The sequence below is a fragment of the Erpetoichthys calabaricus genome, chromosome 3 (genome assembly GCF_900747795.2).
Source record: "Erpetoichthys calabaricus chromosome 3, fErpCal1.3, whole genome shotgun sequence".
NCBI lineage: Eukaryota > Metazoa > Chordata > Cladistia > Polypteriformes > Polypteridae > Erpetoichthys > Erpetoichthys calabaricus.
The window spans coordinates 259277948-259291684 of record NC_041396.2 but is presented as its reverse complement, the minus strand read 5'-3'; the positions used below and the strand labels follow the sequence as shown (position 1 = coordinate 259291684).

At 39.7% G+C, this 13737-nt stretch overlaps 1 protein-coding gene across 1 annotated transcript in view; it reads left to right on the top strand.

Moving 5' to 3' along the window:
• The first annotated feature begins 527 nt into the window (after positions 1–527).
• Positions 528–13737, top strand: part of wnt10b (wingless-type MMTV integration site family, member 10b) — a 37664-nt gene continuing 24454 nt past the window's right edge. Inside the window, exons 1-2 of the mRNA XM_028798123.2 lie at positions 528–1533; positions 5373–5635. Of these exons, the coding sequence (XP_028653956.1) occupies positions 1460–1533; positions 5373–5635 (337 nt within the window). The 5' untranslated portion in view covers positions 528–1459. The remainder of the gene's footprint in view (positions 1534–5372; positions 5636–13737) is intronic.

The window sequence follows — 13737 nt, the reverse complement described above, 5'->3', positions numbered from 1 at the left end:
CTTCAGAGCACATAAATGCTAGGTATAATTTAGTTTAAAAAAATGGACCAAATGTCAACCCCATGACAGAATAAATCACTATGACCATTGGAGCAACATGTATGCTGCCTTTTTTATTCACAGATTTTCTGATGTTGCAAATGAAATTTAAAAATATAAGTAAATGTTGTTAAATAACTTGCCTGTAAATGTAAGCTGCAAAAATACTTTTCTCTGTACTCTTTGTATTTTTTCCCAGATTCGGAAAACTATTTACTTTAAAAATGACATAACAAAAATGAATGCCTGAAAAGAGTTGAGGACCCATTAAATGTTTGTACTGTCTGGTGAGGGTTCTGATCACTATTTATGAAAGATGAAACGTTACATTAATAGTAATAAGATATCCAAACCCCTTAGCTGCTCTTTTTTATGATACACCTCAGATACAAATCCCAGCGGAGAAAAAGAGCTCGCCACGCAAAAGAGGGCTGTTTGGACGGGGCAGGAAGGGAGGTGCTAGAATATTGTCAGAAGCGTTGTCTTGTGTCGGGCAGATCTGCTCTAGCAAGTGAGAGCGAAAGGTGCAGCGTAGTGTGTTTTTGTGTGTGCGTGTTGGGTCACGTTACGCAACAGTTAAAGATGCGACTCGGGATAAAAGCTTAATCTAGCAAGTGTGCAAAAACCTACTATGACTCCTGAATTGTTGAAGACATTTATATAGCAGGGAAGAGGACTGCACAAAACTGTCGAACCTCCTGGAAAAAGCGGCGGATGATGCAAACGCACTGTGAGATAAAAGAGAAGCGCAGTGAAATGAGGCGTCAATGAGCAGAGGCAGCAGATGACAGCGGGCTTTGTTGGGGCGCCGGAGGGACACACGCTCGCCGGCTGCCGCCGGCTCTCCAGACGTTCACGCCGCTGCTCTTCAGCTTTGCGGTTTGGGGGTCTTGTGATCTGTTTTGTTTTGTTTGGTTTTCTTTGGCTTGGCTTTATTCCCTCTTTTTTCATCTCGCCACATGAATGCAGAAAGAGCTCTGAGGGCCTGGAAATGAGCGATCACAGGGCGAGGGTGCTGGCTGTCCCAATTGGAACCCCAGGGGAGTCCGCCCCTGCTCCCCTTTCCACATCAATTCTTCCTGCAGTTCTTACAGACACTGTTCCCGGACCCCTGCATCCTCAGCCAGAAAGCTTTATTTGTTTAGTTGAGAGTGGCTCCGATCCACACTTCAGCGACCATCGCGTTGTTGGTGAGTTAATAAACTTATAAAGAGAACCCCGACGCATCGTCCGTCACTCCTGTGGTGGCATCTTTTTAAAAAGCCCCCCCATTCCCACCCCGCAGTACTTTCCCTTAGACCCCCTCCCTACAGAGTTTCAACTCATCCCACGCAATATTCCTCAACGGTGGTGCACCATCAACGCTTCAATCCAGGAGCGGCTTTTCTTTCATGTCACGCTGGGACTCGCAGTTACTGAAATGGAAATTCCCAACAGGAGCTGCTGCTGCGGCGCATTGATCCTGGCGGCGGTCCTCCTTTCACCTGTCTCCACGTAAGTGTATGGGGATAATGAGAGCAACGTGCGATCGGGGGTGGTAAAAGGGAAGGAGGTGGGGGTGGGGGATGCAAAGGGAGGCAAGAAAGTGGAATATCGGAACGAATACAATTGAAAGTGAATATAAGCGTAAAAGTGACGAGAGTTATGTGTGTGAGATGTCTGACTCTAGGCACTCAGTTCGTATCTAAAAGTACCGTTGACAACAGGAGTTTAATAATGAAATAAGCATTTTATATATACAGTACCCATACATGCCTTTTCAGTATTAAATTCTTGTTGTCGTCGCTTCATATATTAACCAGCTAATAAATAATAATTTCAAACAAATTAATATACAAAGGGAGGATATGAGGGTATGTCAGTTTGCAATATGAGAGTGGCCGGGCATAAGTACAAGGTTAGCATTATAAGCGACTGTCAAACAGTATGAATAAGAAAGTAAGGCGTAGAGTGCGAAGTAGCGGAAAACAATGGGACATGCTGAGAGTAATAGAATAACATTGGACGACAATTATACACGATATAGTTTCTAACTTGTATATATTTTATATATATATAACTTCTGAATTGACAACAGGTGCGCTGAAGAGAATAAATATTGTAAGGTATCACTTGTAAGCAGGTGCAAAATATAAGTGTGTATAAATAAATCATTGTAAACATAGATACAGAAAGACAAAAGTAAAGCAGAGAAGAACGATAAGTGGCACCTGAATAAGGACGGCCCTGTATACAAGTGTATATAACAGAGTGAAAATGCACCAACGTTTCTTGTAATTCCTTTCTTTGTGCGGTTGCCAGTGAAAGCATCGAGGGATATGACGCGAGAATTCGCATAATTAGTCATTTTTCCTTCTTTTGAAACCTCAGATCTTTCTTTCTTTCTTTCTTTCTTTCTTTCTTTCTTTCTTTCTTTCTTTCTTTCTTTCTTTCTTTCTTTCTTTTGCCGCAGGCACCTGTCGTAATAGCTAGTTGTTTAGTTCAGCTTTTCTGATAGGACTGGTATTTAACGCTCAATATATAATTTCGGATAATCAGCCTACCCCCTTAAGTTTGAAGAAGAAACTGCCCCCAGGAATAAAAGGACGCAAACAACATGGGCAGTTTAAAGAAAGCGTGTCAGAACAAATTCGTGCACATGACTTCATCAGAACCGGATAATCAGGCCAACTTGTGACCTGCAACCCCACGGAAGACCACCCGGTGCGGCTTTTGCAAAGGACAGTGCAGTACTCCTTCAATTTTTCTGGGATAGTCTTGAGTCAAAATTACTGCTTTATCCAATGGATGGGATTATTTCAAAACAAGGCAACACATCTTTTAACTGATCGATTTAAACAGAAAAAGTCGAAGTAGATCTACACGTTAATAGTAAAGTATACTGGTTCCGATCATCTTAAATGTGCAATCCAGTGTTAGTCCACCTATTAGTACCGTATTTGCAATCTATCTATCTATCTATCTATCTATCTATCTATCTATCTATCTATCTAAGAAGAAAACGAAAGAGAATTTATATTACATTAAGTTTATTAAGTTATCGTCTTATTATTATTTGTTTAATTTTACTGTTGTTTTAATGTATTTTTATTGGCATTTAATGAAGTCTCTGCATTCTAATATCTGAATTGCCAAAACAGTTAAATGGTAATACCTCAACAAAACTACAAATAATCAGTGTTATACTGCTGCTAATAACAGGAATGTTCAGTAAACAATAGTTCCTTACCATAATTTTATTACACTCTTTCACTTATTATGTATCCAGTGCTATAAGGTCACTAAAAAGAAATTGACAACATTCAGCTACTTTCTTGATTTAACCAACCTAGCAGTTTATGATTCAAACAAAAATAATTTAAAAATCATTAGTTCACATGCCACAGATTATTCAGTCTGTGACATGCCTGTTGGCAAATAGTTTGGTTTGGTGTGTGCAATAGAATTTAAGTATTTGGAATGCTCAAATATACTATTTTAAATCGGAGAAACAAACACAAAAGAACACTTTGAAACAGCATGTTTCCCCCTGAATCTGAAGCTGGGCTGATTTCTTTGTCTTCCAGAAGTGCCACTTTGTGCCAAATGACCAACACACCTGAAAAGGTGTCACAACTGGCACAAACTGTGAATAAAACTGATTTATATTCTTTTACAAATCTAATTTGCTGTTCAGGTCACTACATATTAAATGTATTTCTCAAGTACAATAAAATACAGTTATTTTTGTATAGCCCAAAATCACACAGGAAGTGCCGCAATGGGCTTTAACAGGCCCTGCCTCTTGACAGTCCCCCAGCCTTGACTCTCTAAGAAGACAAGGAAAAACTCCCAAAAAAAACCTAGTAGGGAAAAAATGGAAGAAACCTTGGGAAAGGCAGTTCAAAGAGAGACCGCTTTCCAGGTAGGTTGGGCGTACAGTGGGTGTCAAAAGAAGGGGGTCAATACAATACAATACAATACAATACAATACACAGAACAGAACAAATCCTCAATAAAAAATTAAAAATTTTTTTGAAGTACGGAGCAGAATTTAACAGTAGATGATATCACATAATAAGATTTAGATAATTTTAGACTCCTGGAGACCTCATCCATCAAGCTGCCTCCCCCATTTGGCCATTCCACGGCTGAAACAGTGTTGGGCCAGCCAATCTGGTGAAAGGACCCCTCTTTCTCACGATTCCTGCGATCCTCCATCAGGGATGACTTTACCTTAGGCAGGCAAAACAACTTGGCAGGTGGGCCGTGGCACCAAGTGCCACATTTGAGTACCGAGAAGAGAAACAGAATAGTTACTTATGTTTTAGTGCTAATGACTAACAACAGAGATGCAGTATGTACAGTTAATCAGCAGCTCTAGTCAGGATATGCTAAATTGAAGTAGTGAGTCTTCAGCCGGGATTTAAAAGCTGAGACCGAAGGGGTGTCTTTGTCCAAAGCCTGCTTTCCTGTATTTTACCTCAATCTGAGAATGTTCAGTGTTTGCTCCAGTATGACAGTATAGCTAATACAGAAATAAAGTGTTTACAGTTTAATACAATAATACTTCTAAATAATGCTAGGTTTTCTCCACTCCTAAATTATTTTGATGTTTCTCAAACATAACTCATTAACCTTCAAGACATCATTAAACAGATTGATTAAACAATCTTTATGTTTTTCACAAAGAGAAGCATCATGTCAATTAAGTCAACACAATATGAATTATAAAAAAAACAAGGTGCACAGCAGAGTCAGCAGTACTACATATAAAATGTTACATTAATTGTTCCCATACTTAAACAATCAAGTGTTTATTTTACCACTGCCGATTTTGCTGTAATGACGATAAGGCAATTCATTTAAATTTGAATAATTTCAGTACTTGGAAGTGTACATGACACTAAAACAAAAAATAAAATGAAAAGCTATCATGCACAAGAGGAGATCACCTTTAAGACCTGGGAGCAGAATTAGCATCTGTAAGGTAAGGTAGGTAAGAAAGATAAAAAGTGTAATTAAATCCAATACAGTTCTCAAACATTTGGCAGTTCTTTTGCAGTTATTGTTTTATATGTAGCACTAAAAGGTATTTAGCGGATAAACTGCATACCAAATGTAAATTCATAGTGCTACATAGATAAAGGGTCAATTAAAGTGCAATTGGCATACAGGGATTGATAGCCATCAGTTTTTTTGTTAAAGTATTATACAAATACTTGCGCTGCATTTGGCTGAGTGATTGCTTCTTTTATGGTTATGTGCTGGTGCATCTGTACAGATGAGAGTTATTATCCAACAGTATCTAACACCATATTCCAACAACACTGCTTCTATTCTTGCTCTTCCAGAGTGCTCTGCAATGACATTTTGGGTTTGAAGCTGCCAGGTGACCCAGTGCTGACACCCAACACAGTGTGCTTGACACTGCCTGGACTCAGTAAGCGGCAAATGAGACTTTGTGTGCGGAGCCCTGACGTGACTGCCTCTGCAATCCAAGGCATCCAGATTGCAATACATGAGTGCCAACACCAGCTAAGAGATCAGCGTTGGAATTGCTCCACCCTTGAAACTGGAGGCAGGCTGCCACATGACAGCATTATACTGAAAAGGGGTGAGTTTGGGGTGAAAATAGGGGTTCTGAGTAAGTAAAATTATAAGGAAAGTGAAACTGTTCTATGCCAAATGCAGATACAGCCTGTTGTCCTACTGGGTTACTGCCAGGGCTAAGTTCCATAATAATAAGGCTGAAGGCATTTTAAATTCCTGAGAATCCGACTCATACATTAGTGTATCAGGACACCATCCTCTTGTATCTGTAGCACTTTTCCCCTGGGATCTAACAGGATCGATGTAAAAATTGGACTATTGTGCACTCATTAGACGTTAAAGGGGGAGACCACAAAGTGGAACAGATGCCAACCTCTGCCGTCTGCCAGGTGCAGATTGACTTGTTGTAACAATTCAGGTGTCTACAGTTTTGTAAGTGTTTCCAAACTGCATCCTGACATAGATATTTGATAACTTCAGACTGTGTATTAATAGAGCAACAAATAAGTGACTTGGTCAGCTCGAAAGGTATATAGTCACAAGATTCACCTCACATCAGAGTGCTAAACGAAATCTTTTAAGACAAGTCAACAAAGTGTATTGCAGCATCAAAGGCCCTAGAGATCTGATACAATCAAACTGCAAAGTGGCAACTGCTGGGGTACCATGATTATCTGATAACATCAGACTACATATTGAGATTAGATTCCAATGTACTAAAGTTGAAGATGCATTAGGTTTAAAAGGAATTTTGAAACTCTAAACTAGCAAAGCAATAAACTTCCCAGTATTGGCAAGATAAGATTGTGAAAGAGAATCGTAACTGAGGTCCGAGAGCAAATTTGATACAACCAGATGACAAAATGGCAAAACTGCTGGAAAACCAATATGTGACTAGCTTAGAATATAAATTAACGTAGCAACAAAGATCAGATGAAATCAGCCTCAAAGGACACTTTAGACAGAATCACAATGCTAGATGGAATCTGTCAGCATTAGACACCCAAGTATGTTGTAGGTTCTACAGAGCTGTCAAGATCAAAGTCCTTGGTGGCAGATTAGTAGTTACAGTATCTGTTTATCTGATAACATTAGACGATAGAGTGGAACAGACTCTCATTTCAGAGATCTGCCAAGGTCAGTTTCCAGTGTATAAGAATATAACAAGTGTAGAATGTGAGGTCTGGAATTACTCGTACGAAATACAGCAATCTGCAGTGCTTAGAAATTTAATAACATCAGTTTAGAAAATGATAGATCTGCACTTAATTGATATCTCACAGGATCAGACAATGAAGGAGTATAATAAACAACATCTGACTGGCTGAGTATTTAACAACATCAGTGTAGAAAGTGATAGATCTGCACTTAACTGAGATCTCACAAGATCAGACAATGAAGGGATATAATAAGCAACATCTGACATCTGGGTGAGCCTTAGAAACATAAAGCTTCAGGTTTTAGATCACATTAGAGTATTAGTTCATGCCAGGATCAAACAACAAAAAAGGCACCAGTGCAGCTTACATTGATGTGACAGGATCAGACTCCCAGCTTACAAAGCCATACACCTCTGAGATACAGCAAGATGAGACTTAAGGCATAATGGCAATTGAGATCTGAAAGCCCAATGCTGTAACATGTGCATTATAATTGCAAGATTTAGAGATGTAATATGATTAATCCACAAAATGGAAATCTTCACATGGGTGATATGTGACAAGATCGGACTTTGAAGGATTGAACAACTGTCTTATGAAGCTGCTGGCTTTAACAATTGTGGTGGCATCAGTATATTTGTGGAAAATATACAGACTGAAGGTGTTTGAAAAGATTAGACTTTACAAACACCTTAACAATGAGGATCTGGCTGAGTCAGCCTGTCAGGTAGTAGGCTACAGACTTTACACTACATGAGTGGATGAAAATCTACTGGGGGAGATCTACTAGGATCAGACAAAAAAGTAAATGGAACCATCGCAAGTTCCAGGGATCTGTCAAACTCTGACTCCAAGGTTACAGATCTGTAGGTATCTGATTATCTGATAACATCAGACTTTAATGCAAGGCAGCTGCTAACTTCTGCTATCTGACAAGGTTAGATCCCAAAACAATAAAAATCTGGTAGGATGTTTCAAAGTCCAACCTGGCAAAGCCATTAAAATTTGAAATATGATAAGAGCAGACAATAAAAGAGCATGACAATTAATATCTGAATGTTCTAGTCTGCAAAGTGTACCAAATAGCTGAAGGCCTTGAAAATTTGACAGGATCAGACAACAAAATGGCATAGCTGCAGGTATCTAATATCTAGCGATATCAGACTACAAAGAAATATGGCTATAGAGTGAAAAATTAAAAATTTAATTGCAGATCCTGGAAATGTTATAGGATTAGACTCCAAAATGGCAATGCATTAGACAACTGTTTCTTGACATGATCAGACTTTAAGCGAATAGAGCAACTGAAACTTAAAAACCTTAAACCATAAAGTCCATGACTAGTTGCAGGCCTTGGAGATTTGATACGATCAGACTACAAAATATCAAAAGTGTAGATAAGTGATATGTGACAATATTTGTGCTTTAAAGAACTATAGTATCTGATATACGAGGGCCCTAGTTTACAAAGTATATGATATTGCTTCAAGTTCTACAGATATGATAGGATCTGAACACTAAGTGGCAAAGCTACAGACAACCGATATCTGACAAGGTCAGGCTGTGAAGTGGAGTTCATTTAGCAACAAACATAGGAATGGATGAATGCTAAATGAAATCTAACAGGATCAGACTACATAGCTAAAAAAGTCTCTTTCTAAAAAAACATTTAAAAACTTAATTTCCACCTATTTTGTGACTTGCTCATTCCAGTTCTGTGCTGCTGGATAAAAGCATTGGGAGCCCAATTTACACCAGAAACCACATCCAAAATCTGCTTGCAGAAGGTTACAAATTCCGCCTTACGCTGTATGCATTGGTCTTATGATGAAAACATTTTTAAAGGCATCTTTTTAAGAAAAACAGGGTGGGGTTTTAAAGATATTTGGGGTATGACAATTCTGAAGCTCAGGCTGCAAGAGAACTGCTGCGATGGGTGATTCTGATGAACTTTCCGCTGGTTAATTAAATGGGGAGCGCTTTGTCAGCAACTAGGGATTTCTGTGTGATTCGTTTGTTTTCCTGTCTGCCTCTGTGCCTTCATTGGGTAAGGATGGGCCCGAGCCCATCCTAACATTTGACCTCAGGAAGCATAAGTTTGTTTCCTGTCATGAATTCTTGCACAGTTGTGGTCATGTGTCATCTACCTAATGCAGATGCTGAACAGTTGGAAGCATGGCACTTGCCAAAGACAACACGAAGTAGGGGGGTCGTGGTTAGAATGAATACACGCAGGCAGTGAGAGGCTGAGCAGGAAGGAGGATGGGTCATGTAGCCTGCTAGCAATCCCTGGCAGCAGGAACAGCGGAAATAAAATGCAGCTTTGAGTTCTTTTACCTCCCAGTTACAAAACAGACATACTGCACTTGAAGCACTTTAATTCTGATGTTTTTTTGGTTAAAATGAAAGGGATATAAAAATAAGCCTAAAATAACAAGCCATATTCGTGACTAATACCAGACATCATGCGACTTGCTGCATGTGAGCAGCTTTTATTCAATTGCCTGTTCCCTTCCCGTGCAGAAGAGAATTTGCCCGCCGGATCTGTACCTCTGTACACAGAGAGGTACCCATCACTCCATCACGTCATCACTGAGAAATGACAGGAGCTGCTCAGCAATTAAGTCTAGAGAATAAAACCATTTGGATGCTTGCCCAGGGCAATTGGCAGGGCCTGCTGCAGCAGATATTGTTATTAGAAGCTGAAGTGAGTGCGAGAGAGAGGAGCAGGAGAAGGAGGAAGGGTGGAGTTGGATAATGAGCCCCACCCACTCCTGCAGCAACTTATGCAAAAGACTAAGTGGGCCACAGAAACAATTCCAGTATAACTACAAGGTCTGCAAAAATTCTAGGTGCCACACACACAATCCACACCATCAATTCAACAGTGTCAGATCAAGTCACATTTTCATACTGGGAAATATTTGAGGATGAAAATAGAAAGTGCACACTAATGTGCAATAACTGATGCACTCTAGGTAGCCCTTAAAGCCTCTATTCTGAAATGTTACCTCAAACATTTGTGATGGAAACCAAGGCGTCAGTGCGCCCCAAACCCTAATACAAACACACACAGAGTCCTGGGTTCAAATAAAGGATGGTTTTTATTCACCATAATACCTCCACAAAAGTAGCACAACCACAGGTTTTCTCTCTCACGATTAACTCAGCTCTTTCCACCACACTGTCATCCTCCAGTCGAGCATTGTGCTATGTCCTCCCAGCTCCGACTCGCCTGGATAAGGGAGTGTTGGTCTGTTTTACTGAGGGCCCTGGAGTACTTCGGGTGCCAGGGCTACTGCCTGATGGAAGTACAGGATGAGGCAGAAAGGACGGACGTTTTTTACAAAATCACAAAATTGTTCATTTTTTCTTACAAAGAAATTTATTGAAAGATTTGAGTTCATATTGAAATAGCATTTGACAAAATCAAGTGTGGAAAACAACATCTCCCAGGTGTCCGTTATCATTGATGCATTTCTGAAGGCGTTCATGGAAGTTGGCCTCCACTCTTTTCAATATCGCTCTGTCGATTTGGGCGACTTCCATGCGAATGGCCTCCTTCAGTTCCTCCAATGTATGGGGCTTATGCTCGTATACATGTGCCTTGAGGTGACCCCACAAGAAATAATCGCACATGGATAAGTCAGGGGACCGAGGAGGCCAATGAATGTCACCAAACCTGGAAATGAGGTGACCAGGGAAGAGAGGGCGAATAACATCCATTGATGCTTTAGCTGTACGGGCTTTCGCCCCATCCTGTTGCAACCACACACACCGGATGGGAATACATTTTCGTCGTTAATTCAGGTAAAAAGAAGTTGTTTATCATCTTGATATAGCACTCCAAACGATTACTGAGGCCAAGTTCAGAAGAATGCTTCTGAGCAGATCGACTTGGACTGCGCAGCAGGGCTAGTCGTACGCTTTCCACATTTTCAGGGGTACGTGCCATTCATGTTGCCCCCGGCAGTCTTTTGTTCATTAGTGTACCTCATGTACGAAGTGCTTTAACGCAACGTAGGATAGTGTTATGAGCGGGGACAGCTTTATTTCTGTGGATATTAAAATGGCAACGAAACTCACGCTGAACTGCGGTAACAGATTCTATCGTCCACGGCTCCATGGCTTCAACTAAAAAGAAAATAAAAAAATGCTAAGTCTTCGCGAATCTAACTCCACCTACCGCTCATCTGTCACTCTACCTAGTGGTGAGTTCTAGCCATTTCAAAGACGTCCGTCCTTTCTGCTTCACCCTGTACTTCCAGGCCTTAGGGAAGTCTGATATTCTGGGGAGCACATCTCCGTGCAGCACCCCCTTGTTGCTTCCACGGACCCCAGCATGGTTGTGCTCCAGATATTCTCCTCTAGTTGCTGACATGGAGGGCTGCTATCATCTGGCGCCTGGGGGGATTAAACATCCCCCAGAGAAAATACTTCCCTGTCTTCTTCTTTTCTCATGGCCAGGGAAGGTATTAAATCCTTTATTTGGGGCTTATCGCCTGGGTAAGGAACCATCAGTTCTGGTTGGGATGCCCGTCCATCCCTTAGGGATGCCTAGTCCAGGTGCGACCTCTTTTCCTCTCTTGGCCTGGATGCCTTTACATTCCCTTGGGGCCTCCAATCCAAGTAAGGGATTTTTCTGGTTCCTGGCCGGGATGCCTGTCCATTCCATGTGCCACTCACAAGAGGGCAAGGCAGATAGTGGTAAAAGTAACGCTGAAAAAGAGAGATTTCTGTTCAAGAGAAAATAATGAAGTATTATTTTAGTGAGCATCACCTTAAAGTGTTGCAATGAGTAGGTGCAATTTTTTTTCCAAATATCTAGCTAGTTAAACAGCATGTAAATGATCACATGGTGAGTTAATAGTGAAGAATTAAAGTGCATCTTTTTGACTTATAGTCCAATCCTTTATGTAGTAGACCATACTGCATGTAAAGTCATCCAAGAATACAAACATGCAGTACAATATATGGTTTATTTTAGTATTGATTTTTTGTGCTTCTTCAGTTGCGTATTCAGCTGTAGATTGGAACATAAGATGTAATATAGATTTATATCAAACATTAGCATGGCACTAGCACATCTGCTTTCCAAATGGAATGTTTATGCCTAGAAACCATGGACATACTGGAATGGCACACTAATGTTTGTTTTTAAAGGGCACTGTTGCTCCCTTTGATGCTAAAACTTAAGGTTATCAATTTAGTCCTTGTCACCAACTCCCCCTGTGACCCTGAACAAGTTGTTTCACCTCCCAGTATTACTGTACATCTGAGTGATTATGGTAAAAAAACAGTAAACTAACTTGTAGAGCACCTTAGGTTGGCATTCATAAGTTGCTTAATACATTACGTTTATTTGGTTGCTTTTGCTTTCATTTGTTCCAGAGTTGTGATCTTGTTCAGACTAAACAGTATTGGAACTGTTTAAACCTACTTGGGATTAATAAAGTATCTATCTATCTATCTATTGAATGAACAGATTGATTCACTAAAGTAGACGGAAATAACTCAATTAAAAAAGACTGAAAACTGGCCTTGAGGTAGCACTACTACTCATGTTCCCTGTGTATCCAAGAAAGCCAATCTTGTGAAATTTGCATGTTGTTCTCCTATGATATCCCAAATATGTACAGGTGATGTTAATTACAAATTGGAGTGGTTCATGGTAGTGTTATTGTGTCTGAATGTGTACCCTGTGATAGGATTTAGGATTAGTACTAGGATAGTACTAAATGCTGCCAGAATAAACTTGTGCTTCACACAATCATGTATTGAGGAACATAGTTTCACAAAATAAATTAAATTCTGGAAAGTGGCATTCCTAAAGTAACCACATGTTCTCATTTCCCAGGACAGTCTAATATTTTAGCTCCAATATAGGTGTCCAATCGTATTTCTAAAAACTGGATTGTTCCATACTTAAAAAAGTAATTAATTTAGTTTATTCAGATGTTACACTATTACACATAATTCTTTATTATAATAGCTGTACGTCAGTACACTACACTTAATCACCAATCATATCAATTCTGCTCAAAATAGATACAAGTTCTGACCAATTAGATCTCCTGTGATTGTAAAACTTATGCCTTTCTCAATGTGTACATGGGCATGATAGTTTACTTGACTTGAAGAAATGGAAAATTCAGTCCTTACAAAGAGTAATTTTAAAATTTGTGCCCATCGATCTACACTCAATAACAAATAAATCAAACCAAAAATGTGTTTTCAGAAAGTTTGAAGGGCTGCATTTTTGTTTCCCGGAGAATTACAGAGAAAACACACTTTTAGACAGGTAGCAGTTTAACAGTATGTGTTCAGCTGCAGGCCAGTGCACAAAGTCACACATCTCACGCTAGCAGAAAACTTCAAGCTCAGCTACTTACTGTAAATTCATTTCACTACCCAGGCTGAGTTTTAAAGGTTTCTGCTAGAATGAGATATGCAATTTTGCACACCACCCTGCAGCTACCTTTTTACAAGAAAAAAATCTAAATTTTCTTTGATTGCAATGGAACATCTGCAATGTGAACAAGAAGCATAAAAGCAATTTGTATGATAGAAATTGCAAGCATCATAACTTTCCCAAAGGTGATCAAATGCTTGTTCTGGTTGCAACTGATCTTCATAGGTTTCTGACAAAATGACAGAGTCTGGTCATGATTGAAGAACAAACAAATCATGTAAATTATATAGTTAGAATACCCAGATATCACAAACTGGTTCAAATACTAAATGTCAATTTTTTGAAGAAGTTGCATGACCATACTGATATGCTTTTCACCGAGGCTGCTGTTTCTGTTGAATCGAAAGTAGCTCTAAGATTGATTTCACTGACACACAGAAATGGTAGTTGATTTCTGTAATAAAAAGGAACAAAGATGTCATTTCATCTCTGTTTGGGAAGACTAATTTGTCAGAGCATAATCATGTAACGTAAAAGAGAAGTAGCATGAGAAGAAGTGAAACAAATGCTCAAATTAGATGTAATTCTGGAAAG